The sequence below is a fragment of the Suncus etruscus genome, chromosome 4 (assembly GCF_024139225.1).
Source record: "Suncus etruscus isolate mSunEtr1 chromosome 4, mSunEtr1.pri.cur, whole genome shotgun sequence".
Classification (NCBI taxonomy): Eukaryota; Metazoa; Chordata; class Mammalia; order Eulipotyphla; family Soricidae; genus Suncus; species Suncus etruscus.
This window is the reverse complement of record NC_064851.1, coordinates 18,834,122-18,848,874: the sequence shown is the minus strand read 5'-3', so window position 1 is coordinate 18,848,874 and position 14,753 is coordinate 18,834,122. Positions and strand designations below refer to the sequence as shown.

At 47.0% G+C, this 14,753-nt stretch overlaps 2 protein-coding genes across 3 annotated transcripts in view; one reads left to right on the top strand and one right to left on the bottom strand.

Moving 5' to 3' along the window:
- The window catches only part of HTR6 (5-hydroxytryptamine receptor 6), a 742,605-nt gene that overhangs the window by 367,289 nt on the left and 360,563 nt on the right, over positions 1 to 14,753 (top strand). The window lies entirely within an intron of this gene.
- The window catches only part of EMC1 (ER membrane protein complex subunit 1), a 34,349-nt gene that overhangs the window by 5,091 nt on the left and 14,505 nt on the right, over positions 1 to 14,753 (bottom strand). Inside the window, exons 9-19 of one of the 2 annotated variants that reach the window (XM_049772150.1) lie at positions 14,164 to 14,235; positions 13,738 to 13,797; positions 12,787 to 12,909; positions 11,440 to 11,536; positions 10,590 to 10,712; positions 8,660 to 8,859; positions 8,396 to 8,545; positions 6,379 to 6,540; positions 4,935 to 5,054; positions 1,553 to 1,690; positions 757 to 930 (exon numbers count right to left, since the gene is read on the bottom strand). In XM_049772150.1, the coding sequence (XP_049628107.1) occupies positions 757 to 930; positions 1,553 to 1,690; positions 4,935 to 5,054; positions 6,379 to 6,540; positions 8,396 to 8,545; positions 8,660 to 8,859; positions 10,590 to 10,712; positions 11,440 to 11,536; positions 12,787 to 12,909; positions 13,738 to 13,797; positions 14,164 to 14,235 (1,419 nt within the window). The remainder of the gene's footprint in view (positions 1 to 756; positions 931 to 1,552; positions 1,691 to 4,934; positions 5,055 to 6,378; positions 6,541 to 8,395; positions 8,546 to 8,659; positions 8,860 to 10,589; positions 10,713 to 11,439; positions 11,537 to 12,786; positions 12,910 to 13,737; positions 13,798 to 14,163; positions 14,236 to 14,753) is intronic. The other variant, XM_049772151.1, reaches the window with a different exon arrangement.

The following is a 14,753-nucleotide window of genomic DNA, read 5'->3' as shown; positions in this document are numbered from 1 at the left end:
GCAACCCAATTTTCCTCCTTGATAGCAAACTTTAGGATCTCTTCATTTTGGGTTTTGGGTTGTTGGGCCACACCCAGCAGTGCACAGGGCTTACTTCTGCTTGCTCTGAGCTCAGAGATCACTCCTATCAAGGCTGTTTAAACCCCTATCTAGGGGGCCGGAGCAGTGGTGCAAGCAGCAGGGTATTTGCCTTGCACTCGCTGATGTAGGATGGATGTCCCATATGGTTCCCCAAGCTGGGAGCAATTTCTGAACGATAGCCAGCAATAACTCCTGAGCGTTACTGGGTGTGGCCCAAACACCTATCTGGGTTTATAGAAAACTTACTTTACCAAGTCCAGGTTGTCTGAGCAGGAAGTGGAAGAGCTGGCATCCAACCTAAGTAGCCCAACTCCCTAGCCTGACCAATTAGAACATTAGCTGCCAATTAGAACATTCCCCAAAGAACACGCAAGACAAGTGCTCTACTACTAAGCCACATCCCTACCTAGCCAAAACCTCTAGTTTTTTTTACCCACTCCCCATAGATCACCTTGCCTCCCTTTTGGGCCACATCTACTTGGGTTCAATTGTTTGTGGGCCATACCCAGCAGTGCTTGGGGTTTTACTCTTGGCTTTATGCACAGAAATCATACCAATGGTGCTTTAGAAATCATATGGGATGCCAGGAATAAAACTTGGGTTAGCTGCGTGCAAGTCAAGAGCCCTGTTGTCCTATAGCTCTGTCCTGTGAGGGTGATGGTTATCATTCCTTACCACCACCCAGTTTTCTGAGTGCACAATGTGGACTGGGCCCTTGGCTTTTCTCTGCACAGAGGAATGGATGATGCGTCCAGTGACACCATCCACCAGGAAGATGCCGATGAAGGTGCGCTCATGGTGGACATCTGTGCTCTCTGTCACCACAGCTAGCAGATTGGGGTTCAGGCTCTGGGGATAAAAAGAAAAAACATCAAGGCCAGAGAAATAGCACAAGGAATAAGGTACTTGTCTTGTATGAGGCCAAACTATGGTTTAATTCTTGATACTACACGATCCCTTAAACACTTGTCAGTAACCCCCAACATTGAGCTGAATATAGAGCCTGAGAAAGGCAGGATGTGGCCTACAAACCAGCCCCATTTTATTTTTAAATAATAAACAAAGAGTGAATGAGAGAAAATTAGAACCAGGATAGTACTTCTGAAATCACCTCCACAATGGAGCTGGGCAGGAGCAGAGGAGAGCCTATTGAGAAGCCCTTTTATAGTTTTTGGTTATGGCAATATTGGGTGATGCTTGGGACATATTCCTGGCTCTGTGCTCAGTAATTACTCCTGGCAGGCTTGAGAGACTATGTAGAATGTTGGGGATTGAACCCAGATCGGCCACATGCAAATCAAACACCCTAACATCTGTGCTATCACTCCAACCCCAACCACAATTCTTAGAGGAGAGGTTTTTATACACATTTCAAAGTCAAATAAACTAGTGGTTTTAATAATTCACTGAACATGTTTGATCTACCAGTGCCAGAAAGCAAAGCCTTGCTTTTCTACAGATGGGACAATACCTTATAAAGGACACTGCGGTCCCCCATCACACGGCCCTGAGAATGGACGTGTTCACTGGTGCGCTTTCCCTTCACTTGGACGATGTGCTGCACTTCGGGAGGAATGGTCAGCTCCCAACTCAGCTCGGTGGTAAGGTCCTACGGCGAAAGCAAAAGAGACACCACTTGCCATGACGGAAGTGAGCTTAGACCTGGAACAACTGGCACTGGATATCCTGGGCTTCATTCTCAGGGGCATTTATACTAGAAGGAACAGCAATCAGACCTCCTAGAAGAGTAGCAATAAGCTTTTATATATTTTTATTTTGTCGGCTCTGCACTCAGGAATTACTCCTGGAGGATTTGGAGGAACTTATGTATGGGGTTGCCAAGTATAAAATCCGGATCCACTGCAAGGCAAGCTCCCTACCAGCTGTACAATCTTTCCAGACCCATAAAAGTTAGATTGTGAGGACATATTGGAAGTCATATCTTTATTAATAAAGATAAAGATATCTGAGGCACAGGATAGAAAGAAAAAGATATCTGAGAGCCAGAGTGATTGTATAGTGGGTAAGGGTAAGGCACTTATTTACCTTGCATGTGGGCCACTCCAAGTTTGATGCCGGGAGGGAGGGAGGGAGGGAGGGAGGGAGGGAGGGAGGGAGGGAGGGAGGGAGGGAGGGAGGGAAGGAGAAGGAGGGAGATGAAGGAAGGGAGGGAGATGAAGAAAGGGAGGGAGGGAGATGAAGAAAGGGAGGGAGGGAGGGGAGACGGAGGGAGGGAGGGAGGGAGGGAGGGAGGGAGGGAGGGAGGAAGGAAGGAAGGAAGGAAGGAAGGAAGGAAGGAAGGAAGGAAGGAAGGAAGGAAGGAAGGAAGGAAGGAAGGAAGGAAGGAAGGAAGGAAGGAAATCTGACTTTAAAAAATGATATTGCCAATCTATTGGGGAAGGAAACAACACTCTAAGTCATATAAGGACTATAGGAGAAGGTCCAGGCAGGGGGGCCCTTTAGTGGTGCTGAAGGTGTGGAAACTTTGTATATCACAACTTTAGTTAATACCAGTGGAACCACAGTATCTAAGCTTCAGAAAAAGGAAGTAAAAATGAAGGTGAATAGGCAACAGTATCCTACTGTTTCCCTGGGTAAGAGCTATCCCAGAAGGAGTTACCATTCATTGCTACACAGGCCAATAGTGATACTAAGCAGGTGAGAATGTTAAACATCATAATAAATGCCCGAGTCACAGGAAGCCAGAGACAAATCTTCATGTTTTGGAGCAGAGAGATAGTACAGCAAGCAGGTCATTTGCCTTATGTGCTTATCATGGTTCTATAATCAGTTTCCAAAATGATCCCCGGAGTCCTGTCAGGAATGAACCCTGAGCATGAAGCCAGTAGTAAGCCCTGAGAACTGCCAAAAATAAACAATAAATACCCAGTTAAATACAAGATATATAACCACACTTTGGGGATTGGAGAAAAACTAAAAGGGGACACAACACCTCTGGGGATGCTGGAGGAGCAAACCTATTTTCTGACCTGACTATTACGTGCACAAATGGATAAATGGTCAGCTCCCAACTTGGCTCTCACCTAGATCACTTTGTGAGGGTCACTGTGCTTTGACTCATCCAGCACTTTTCACAGCAATATCCTCTAGTTTAAGAACTGAGTTGCTTAACAAAAAAGGCACAAAACATACACATGAACAAAGCAAATTCCATATAGGTAAGTTCAATTTCCAGGTTAAAAAAACGCAAGGCTGGGGCCGGAGAGAGAGCATGGAGGTAGGTTGTTTGCCTTGCATGCAGAAGGACAGTGGTCCGAATCCTGGCATCCATATGGTCCCCTGAGCCTGCCAGGAGCGATTTCTGAGCATAGAGACAAGAGTAACCCTGAGTGCTGCCAAGTGTGACCCAAAAACCAAACCAAACCAAACAAAACACAAGTCTGGATCAGAGACCTAACATAGAAGGTAGGGTGCTTATCTTGAAAAAGAAAAGAGTGGGCCTGGAGAGATAGCACAGCGGCGTTTGCCTTGCAAGCAGCCGATCCAGGACCAAAGGTGGTTGGTTCGAATCCCGGTGTCCCATATGGTCCCCCGTGCCTGCCAGGAGCTATTTCTGAGCAGACAGCCAGGAGTAACCCCTGAGCACTGCTGGGTATAGCCCAAAAACCAAAAAAAAAAAAAAAAAAAAGCAAAAAAGAAAAGAAAAGAAAAAGAAAGGAGTAAAGAAAAAGGAGAGAAATGACAAGACAATCTGCAGCATGATTTTCCTATAGAAATTCATTTCTTGGGAACAGAGATAGTATAGTGGTAGGGTATTTTCCTTGTATGCAGCAAACACAGAACAGACCTGGGTTTGATTCCTAGCATCCCATATGGTCCCTTAATCCTGACAGGAGCAATTTCTGAGTGCAGAGCCAGCAGTAACCCCTGAGTGCCAAAAACAAAAACAAACAAACAAAAAAAAAACATGAAAAAAGAAAATAAATTCATCTATCATACATATCTTCTACAATCCTTGAAAATAGAGAAAAACATCTCCCTTCTGCTACTGAAAAGAAAAGTTTCAGAACTATGAGTCAGTACAGGAATCAAGGCTCTTGCTCTGTATCTTGCTGGCTCCATTTTCAATACCCAGTACAAATCCTTGGCATCATATATTGTTGCCAGGTATTGCCATAGGTCACTCCTGGGCACAGAGCCGGAGTACATCTGAGCATCACCAAGTGTGGCCCACTTCCAAAAGAAAAAAAAGAAAAAAGAAACGAAAAGGAAAGAAGAGGGGCCGGAGAGATAGCATGAGGTAAAGCATTTGTCTTGCATGCAGAAGGATAGTGGTTTGAATCCCGGCATCCCATATGGTCCCCTGAGCCCACCAGGAGTGATTTCTGAGTGTTGAACCAGGAGGAACCCCTGAGCACTGCCAGGTGTGACCTAAAAATCAAAAAAATAAAATAAGGGCCGGGCGGTAACGCTGGAGGTAAGGTGCCTGCCTTGCCTGCGCTAGCCTAGGACGGACCGCGGTTCGATCCCCCGGCGTCCCATATGGTCCCCCAAGAAGCCAGGAGCAACTTCTGAGCGCATAGCCAGGAGTAACCCCTGAGCGTCACAGGGTGTGGCCCAAAAACAAAAAAACAAAAATAAATAAATAAATAAATAAAATAAAATAAAATAAAAAGAAAAGAAGAGTTCCAGGGGTTCAGAGATTTCATTTACCATGCATATTTTTTTTCTGAGCACCCAGAACTTCTCAGTAAGTACAAATGGCAGACTTTGAATGACACATCAGAATGATGCTGTTTGTAAGGAAACAATCAATATAGTACTCACTTCTTCAACCGGGCAATACCCACATCCCATCAACAAAGGGTCCTGCCAGGATACCACATTCCTACCTTTCGAAGTCGATATCCACTGAGCCGTCCCTGTTCTGCATCCACCAGGTAGAAGAAGACAGAAGGCGCAAGCTCATGTAGCTGTCGCAAGACGTTCCGAGTGGCTGGGAAAGCTGTGACCTTGAAAAAACACAGGCAGCTCAAGGAAAGAATTCATGGACAGGTTAGGAATCTCTACACAGTTTCATAAAAGTTATTACTAGCTCTCACCTAAGAGAAACTAAAGAATGAACCAGAAAGAATTCAACTCAATTAAAACTTCAATGTAGGGGCTGGAGAGATAGCATGGAGGTAAGGTGTTTGCCTTACATGCAGGGGGTCAGTGGTTTGAATCCCAGCATCCCATATGGTCCCCGAGCCTGCCAGGAGCGATTTCTGAGCACAGAGCCAGGACTACCGGGTGTGACCCAAAAGCCAAAAAACCAAAAACAAAAACAAAAACTTCAATGTAGGGCCCAGAGAGGAGTAACTTCTGAGCACTGCTGGATGTCGCCCAAAAACCAAAAAAAGAAAAAAGAAAAAAACCTTCAATGTAGCTTCTATTAAGAACCTGTATACTGGGGCCGGGCGGTGGCGCTAAAGGTAAGGTGCCTGCCTTGCCTGCACTAGCCTTGGACGGACCGCGGTTCGATCCCCCGGTGTCCCATATGGTCCCCCAAGCCAGGAGCAACTTCTGAGCACATAGCCAGGAGTAACCCCTGAGCATTACCAGGTGTGGCCCAAAAACCAAAAAAAAAAAAAAGAACCTGTATACTGGGGCCGGGTAGGTGGCGCTGGAGGTAAGGTGTCTGCCTTGCAAGCGCTAGCCAAGGAAGGACCGCGGTTCGATCCCCCGGCGTCCCATATGGTCCCCCCAAGCCAGGGGCGATTTCTGAGCATATAGCCAGGAGTAACCCCTGAGCGTCAAACGAGTGTGGCCCAAAAAACCAAAAAAAAAAAAAAAAAAAAAAAAAAAAAAAAAAAAGAACCTGTATTGGTTGAGCCTTCTCTTTTGCAAGAAGAAGTAACAGTTATATCCCTAGCACCACATAGTCCCTAGAGCACTGCCCAGAGTGATCCCAGAACAAGAAGCAAACTGTAGCCCAATATCCCCTTAAGAAAAGCAGAAAGAGGGGCCGGAGCAATAGCACAGCGGTAGGGCGATTGCCTTTACACATGGCTGACCCAGGAGGGACCTGGGTTTGATCCTCGGAGTCCCAGGAGCAATTTCTGAGCGCCTAGCCAGGAGTAACCCCTGAGTGTCACCGCGTGTGGCCCAAAAACCAAAAAAAAAGGGCAGAAAGAACATGTGCTTTCCCACATGTACAAAGGGAATCAAGATGTACAAAAATGCATTACAAGCACCAGCTTCCCTCACCAGTCCACCAGCTGCTGTCTCCCCATCTCTCCAACACCCACCCCAAACTCTATCCAGAGTCACTTCCGCCCCTCAGGAGACATGTACCTTATACTCATCATCAATCAACAGCAGCACCTTGGCAGAGTCTTGGTCCATGATGGGGAGAAGCAAAGACTGCAAGATGGGGCGCTTCAGCACTGGAGGTGCCACCTGACTCCACTTCCCAAAAATGGGATTAAAGACATAAAGAGAACTCATGCCCGTATCCTGAAAAAGGCAGTCACAATGTCAGGCAGTACCAAACAAAAAGGGTGCAAATCCTAAGAAGAGCTTTGGAAGCTGGAGCTTCCCTACAGCATGAGGAATGACCCTCGTATGTGTCTCTGTGGAAAACTGAGTCTTGGCTTAAAGTGAATGGCCCACAAGGGCCATTCAAAAATGTTCAAAAAGAAAAGAATCAAGAGCTAGAATGACAGAACAGCAGGTAGGCATTTGCCTTGCAGATGGCCAATCTGAGATTGATCCCTGGCACTCCAGATAGTCTCCCAAGCATTTCCAGGATTGATTCCTGAACAATGCAGAAGGAGTAAGCTCTGAACACTGTCGGAAGTGCCCCCTCCACAAAAATAACTAAAAAAGACATTAAAGAATCGAGCTGCCTTCAAAACTAACCATGAGTGACATACAAGAAGCAAGTGGCAAGTATAGGGATGTGTCTACAACACATGGTTCCAATGTATGAAACACTAGAATAGATGCTCAGTCCAAAGGTCAAATACAAAGTCACAGGGTCGGAGAGATAGCATAGTGATAGGGCTTTTGCCTTGCATGCGGCCGACCCAGGACCAAAGCTGGTTCAATTCCCAGTATCCCATATAGTCCCCTGAGCCTGCCAGGGGCGATTTCTGAGCACAGAGCCAGGAGTAACCCCTGAGTGTCACTGGCTGTGACCCAAAAACAAACAAACAGACAAACAAAAAGTACCAAGTCAGTCACCCAGGGCAGTCAAGAGAGTTGACCAAGCACACTTTCTATTGATGCTATAATGAAGCCTCAAAATTCTACCTACTCTGCACTCATAAACAACTTCATGTTCCTTATTCTTCCATCGAGCAAAGAAAACAGGGGTCAGAGACAATACAGTAGAGGGTAGGGAGCATAGCTTGCACAATGCCAACATGAGTTTGATATCCAATAACACATGTGGTCCCTGAGATATCAGAGGTGATTCTTTGATCAGAAGCTCAGAAATAAGCCCTGAACACAGCTGAGTGTGGCCCAAAAACAAAAAGAAAGAGAAGAGAGCCGAGCAGCTGAACTGAAAAGATCTGCCCATGTTTCAGAAGGGGAACAGGTTTCTCATCATTTCATATCCATGGATAGTTCTTTCACCCAGGCACAAAACTAGCATAAAAAGAGCTCTGGCCCCTGAGCAACCCTCAGTTAATGCTACAGAACTCCAAAGATCCAGGAGAAATGGATGTTAGAAAATATCAAAAAGCCTTGCTCTTCAGAGCCATTATGTCCCTTGAACACTTGCTTGTCAGTTTCTTGACTTATTTATTTTCACTCTGGAAAGCCAGAGTTCTCTCTCAAATATGTATTTCTCTCTTTCTCTCTCCTCACATCTTTCTACATAAATTTCAATTAAAAACTATTTAAAAAGAAGAAAAGAGGGGCCAGAGCAATAGTGGCAGGGCCTTGCATGTGGTCAACCCTGGACGGACCTCGGTTCAATTCATGGTATCCCATATGATTCCCTGAACCTGCCAGGAGCAACTTCTGAGTGCAGAGCCATGAGTAACACCCTGCCAGGTGTAGCCCAAAAACCAAAATAAATAAATAAAACAGTTAAGAAAAAAAAAACAGAAAAGAGGGGCCAGAGCAATATTACAGAATAGAACATTTACCTTGTATATGGCCTGACCGAGTTTGATCCCCAGCATCCCATATGGTCCCTTAAGCACTGCCAGGAGTAACCCCTAATCAATGCTGGGTGTGGCAAAGAAGAAAAAAAAAAGGAAGGAAAAGCAAAGAAAAAGCAAAGAAAGAAAAGATAAGAAAAGACAAGACCAGAGAGCCACACCTCTTTGGCTCATATCAGATAATGGGGTAACCTTACCTTGTCCTTCACCAAAAGGGTGCACTGTGGTGGGTGGGGAAAGTGGGCAGTGGTTCTCTGGACCATCAGCTTAAAGGAGGAGTCTGGCTTCACATTGGGAAGATACTGTTTCCACAAGATGGTGCCAGAGCTACTTTCAATGCCAAAAAGCTGCAAGAGAAACAACTGGCTCACTTCTTGAAACTCAAAACAAGATCGTTTGAATGAACAGTTCAACTTTTGGTTATTCATTGGAATTAACACCAGGGATTTGAACCCTCTCACCTTGCCTGAGGAAGTAACCATAACCATCATCTTCTGGAGGTTGAATTCATCGCGGGCCAGGTTATCAATGTTGATCTCATTTTTAATCTGACTTCGAGGCTTCCGTGCATCGTAGAACATTTTCCAGAGATGGGAAGTCCATGCCTGCAGCAGAATGAGCTGGGAAGAAAGGCGTTTCAGGAACATCCCCAGCAAGCCATCTGGTAATGAGGAAAAAGGCATTGAGGTGAGGCTCCGTTTTTTCCAAATAGGGCTACTTCCTTTCCCTACCAAGGGGTCTTTTCCCTGTCCTCTGGAGCTCGCAAGTTACACCCACCCCACACTACAAGCCCAAGCAGCAGCCCTGTGCTTGAAGCCAACAGTGTCACACACCAACCAGTACAGCCCAGTTCATCAGGAACTTTCCAAATTCACTGACCCGGCTCTATGGACTTGCCCTGCTTAGAATGCCGGAACTGTGAGACTAAGTTCAGGGATGAGCCATGCAGCAGACTGCCATGCCGTGACTGTCTCCATCATATGCAGCCCTATATCCAGAAATGTGGGTGCCAGGACCAATCCAGAAGAGGGAGTGCAGTGTGGGGGCTCAGGGATGCAGGAATGCTATTATGTGTGTCTAGGGAATAGGTACTTCAATTTCCTACAACTGGGCCAGGAGCAGGCCGATAGGTCAAGTTCACACGGTGCGTGCTTTCATTCTCTGCCTGTGGGCAGTCTGGTTCAATCCCTGCCATCTCACACACCACTGCTGCTTCCCTTAAGAACAGAGCTAGGGTCACCCCTGAGCACTGCTGAGTGTCACCTCAAAACAAAAAGGAAGACTGTTTAACCTGGACCCAACAGACCTACTTGCAACCAGTTCTGGCTGCTGAGGCCAAGTACTACAGAAAAGAGCTAATCTGGATACTAATGGTCTGGCAAAACTAAATTTTAATCTCAGCTCACCCTTCACAGGCTGAGGGACCTTGGGAAGGTACTAAGCCCTCTAGCCTCTGGGGTTCAGAACTAGGGCATGGAGACAGAGCAAGCTGAACTCCTGCAGAGATGAGGAGCACGTTCTTTACAGTGCAAGGGACAAGTACTCCAAATGCAAGAGTGGTACCCTGGTATCATCATCTCTCAGGCCATCTGCATGTGTAAGGCCCAGGATTCAATTCCATCAGCCCCAGAGCAAGGAATTAGTGAGGGCCAACCAGAACAAGCCACAGAGCCTTCTTCGCACACGTGGTAGTGGCCCGACTGAGGCAGGTCAAGAAAAGTAATGAACCAGCAGCTTAGCCATGTGGACAGGCAACAAGCAAGGTGACAGAAAACAGATTTTTTTTTTACCTTGAATCGCTGGATCCAGGCAGCAAAATAAATAGTAAAATCAAATTAATTCTCAGGAAAATGTGCAGCGCCTAATAGGGTATCTGGCCCAGATGGGCCCTTAATAAATACCCAGGGGACAGTTACATGATAGGTGGAAGGGGAAAGGGGAGGGAAGCAGGATAAAACTGATTATCGAGAGCCACATTTCCTGGGGGTTGGGCCTATGGCCGGCGTCACAGGGCACTGGGCTCTTAAGTAGGACCAACCTCACTGAGAAAGGTGTGGCAATCATTTTAGGGACAAATGAGGCTAGAGCCTGTCACAGATCTGAAAGATGTGAGTACTCAGGAAATGGGAACTTATACCCTATGGAGTAAAAATTCTCTTTTCTCAGTCTCCTATCCTAGAGGGATTGTCAGGCTACCCATCAGAGAAGACTGGCCTCATAATCGGAGAACCGCAGTAAACTGAAAACTGGTCATGGAGCTAGTTCAGGACAGGCTGGCAAAAATGACGCAACTGGAGTCATCAGCCAGGAGACAGCACCATTGTGGGCCAGTGACCAAACCACTCCCCGGCAACCCCGCCAGCAGCCCCACTGACCCCAGGCCGTGCCTACCTGCCTTCTTGCCAAATTCTCCTTCCAGCTCAGCCTGTGCTCCAGTCAGAGGGAGATCAACCATCTCCAGGCACACCACCTCTGCCAGAGATTCCTCCCGGCTCCACAGTACCACTTTCCCTGCTGCAGAAACCCTGGTTACACACTTGCACTGCCTCCCTGTTCTCCCAAAGGGACATTCTGGGTGGTTCCAGTTTCACCGTGTGTGGAAAATGACCAGCAGAACCAAGTATGTGGCTCAGGGGTAAGAGCATGCCTTTGCATGTGAGGTCCAGGACACAGTCCAAGCAACACACACACACACACACACACACCTCTCAATAGATCAAGCAAGACAAGTTTGACACCCCCCCCAATAAAAAGGAATAATAAAAAGGTGACATGGACCAGAGTGATAGTACAGCAAGTAGGACATTGGCATTGCATGCAGCCATCCCAGGTTTCATCCCTGCATCCTATATGGTTCCTGAATTCCACCAGGAATAATTCCTGAGTGTAATTCCTGAGTACCTCCAGGTGTGGCCCAAACCAATCCCCCCACCAAACTCCCCCCCCCAAAAAAAAGGTGACGAGGTTAGTGTGTAAATAAGCAGTGGAATACATATATGTGGCCCCTTGCATGTGGTTTCTATCCCTGGCACAATATAAAAACAAAACCAGCTTGAGGGAATGGGGAAGAGAAGGGGCAGACAAGAAGAAATATGGGGACCAAGAGGGAGAGCACTTTGGTGAATGTGGCTCTGGGGAAAGTCCTCAGCACAATCCCTTGAACTTGCCCCAGAAGCCTGTCTGACTGGGAGCCCCAGGCAGATCTGAAAATAAAGAGGGGAATGAAATGAGGTCTGCTCACCCAGCTGCTGCAAGAAAAGCAGCAGATGATCCTCTGTCTGCACCAGGGCACGGTAACCCACCGAGTCATCCTTCTTCAAGAACACCTGGATATACACCTGTTGGCCAACAGTCAAGACCATGGCAGTGAATGAAACCCAGGGGCCTCTGCGGCACCCAGCTTCAAAGCCTCGAGAGCTGTTAGAAGTGTAGGTTATAGAGAGAGTTGACACGGAAACAATACAACTATTACCTAGATTCCCAAAGATCACACAGGTTTGCAGGAGAAAATGTAGCAGTGATGCCAGGATCCAGCTCAGACCTCCCTCCCTACTCTTACAGCTCCGTGCCATTCATCATGTTCTGATCATACCCCCCACACTGGGCCAGAGGCCAAGTTTAGACTGTCTATTCTATTTTATTATCAGTTTGGAGGGCTATGCCAGACTGTGCTCAGGAATTACATCTGGTAAAACTTGGGAGACCATATGTGGAGCTGGGATCAAAGTAGGGTCAGCCTCATGCAAGCAAAGTACCTTAATCCCTATCCTATATCTCTGGTACTATAGATTTTCCATATTACAGATTAAAAAGCCACATAGAGGCTGGGGAACATGACCAGGTCTGCAGAGAGGCAAATGAGAGCACAGGCAGAGGCATTAGCATTTCTTCCCAGGCCTGAGTCAGTTTAGGGTACTGAGTCACTCTGGGTGATTTCTCTGTTTGGTAAACAAGGACAGGAATAACCACTTGATCAGAACATTGTGGGGTTATATCAATTTAAGCAGGTAGCTCAAAGGGCTAGAACATATATATACCTGGCATGCACAAGATCCCAAACTTAATCTGGATCTGCACAGCCTCCCACACACCACCAAGTGTAGTCCTGGCAGCTCCTTGAACTACTGAAGGCCCCCCTCTCCCCCAAGTTAACTAATACAGTGTGTGATTTTGACTTCATTGCTTGTTTTTATTTTATTTTTGGTTTTTGGGCCATACCTGGCTATGCTTAGGGATTACATCTGGCTCTGCACTCAGGAATTCTCCTCACAGGATGTGAGGATCAAACCTGGTTGGCCGTGTGCAAAGCAGAAGAGCTGTACCCACTGTACCATTACTCCAACCCACGAAGTATAATTTTTAAAAAGCTCATTAGCACAGAGCATGGTGCAGCAGTAAGTGGCACAGCAGTAAGTAGCACAAAGCTATGACTGTCATTCACAGGCACAGAGAAGTCAGTGGCTTGTAAGGAACCAGACTTTACCCAGAAAGTCTGAATCTAGGGCACAAGGCTGTGATGGGCCCTGAGAAAAGGGAGCCCCATACTGTGTGCTGGAAGACAGAGTCTAAGACAAAAGCTGTCACTTACCCGCTCAGGCCGAGTGCCATTCTGTTCCAGGCTGAAAGTGATGGTGGTGTCCAGCAGACGCCGACCTGTCTCCACCAGGTAGAGGTTAATGGTGTAGGTTTGGTTGAAGCAAGTCGGAGGGTCCTAGGAGGAAAGACAGGCATAAATCAACCAGAGGGATCTCCCAAAGGAAGTCCAAGAACTAGCAACCAATGTCCGAGAGAAGGACCCAGGCCAGAAGAGGACATCCAAGCAGAGGAAACAAAGAGCCAAGAGAAGCCCAATCCTAAGACTAAAATAAGGAAGCTAGTTCACAGTGACACACCACACTTGTGTTAAAGCAAGCAGTGCAGCAGAGATGTCCCAAAGAGAGATGCAGACAGGAAAGAGGCTGAGTCATGGCGGAAGGTACAGAGCCCCTCCCTCAGACCACTTTGCTTCAGTGGAATGGCACGGAACCTTTACTCAGCTCCCCAACTGGGATTCCTAAAGAAATGGGGAAACTCAGGCCAATCCAATTCCAAGACATTTACTTCTTAATTTTCCAATTAAAAAGGAATTATTAGTTTGGGGGATGGAGTGGGGAGTAGGATATTAGGACCAGGCCTGCCTGTGTTTAGGGCTTACTCCAGGCTTTGTACTCAGAGATAACTCAGACAAGAGCTTTATCTATTATACTGTCTCTCCAGATCAAATGATGATTTTAATTTCCTTTACTAAGAAAAATTCATCTGTGGGCCAGAGAATCGGCTCAAACACCTGGAGCACATGCTTTATATATGGAGGCCCCAGGTATCAGTGTTAAGTGTGGTCCACCAGGCACGGAACCATAAGGTGCATCCCAGAATATTTAAAAAGCAAAACCCATTTTGAATTAGGGAATTCCAGGAGATCCAGTTAAGACCACAGAATACACCTAACCTCACTGGATAGCCTCTGGCATCTCTTAGCTGACAGACTCATGATCCCTACCTGTGGACGAGTCTTCTCTGCAAAATTCCCAACCAACACTTCTTCAGCACTACTGGGTTTCTGATTGGGGAACGAAGGAGAAAAGTCAGCCAACATGTCCCTTCTCTGTTGAAGGCAAGACTCTCCTCACTCCAGGTCTGAGTGGTCCCAGTGAGCCAATGGATGCTATCTTAGTATAACTCCAGTTTCTGTGTGTCCCAGTGAGCCAGTGTATGTCATCACTCCAGTGCATGTATGTGCATCCCCGCTAGTCAATGTCATCTAAGTATCTCCCAGGAAGCATGTATTTGTGTGCAGAGGGGGTCTTTATATGTACTAAATTTACCACTGTCTCTGCCCCATCACTCACTGCCTTTGAGTTCTTGGGACTCCAAGCAGCAGTGAGGAAGAACATGCTAAGGGCTAACTGCTGCCTCTGTCACTCACCACTTCACTCCGACAGGTCAGGATGGCAGCCACAGTCTTTTCCCCAGTGGTGGCCATGGTCACAAAGGCAGCCTAGAGTAAAGCAAGAAAGCCATCAGTCCCAAAATGCAGCACAGAGAAGCCTGCGCCTTCCTGAGGTTCAGATCTACGGGAAGGGTCCTCAGCTGGCAAGAGTAAAATCTCCCCACTTCAGAGCACAATTTGAGCAAATAGAAGCAGAGAGAGATCCCCACGGCTGTGCCCCCACACTCCCACCCCAGGGTGAAACCAGGCCTTCCCCTCTTTCTGACAAAGGCTCAGGCCACTCATAAAACTCCAGGTGAGCTGAGTGGTTGGAGAGAAGCTCATAGTGCTGGTCCCACTGTCTGTGGACTCAAGACAAATGCACATTTTTACTCTGTGACTTCCAAAAACTACCTGTGGCTCTCAGATGTTTTCCATTTCTGCTCTAAGACTACCCTCCTGGCAAACCACTTATAGAAAAGCATCTTCTTCTTTTTTTTTGGGGGGGGGGGGGTTGATTCACACCCGATGGCGCTTAGGGTCACTCCTGACTCTGCGCCCAGAAATTACTCCTGGCAGGCACAGGA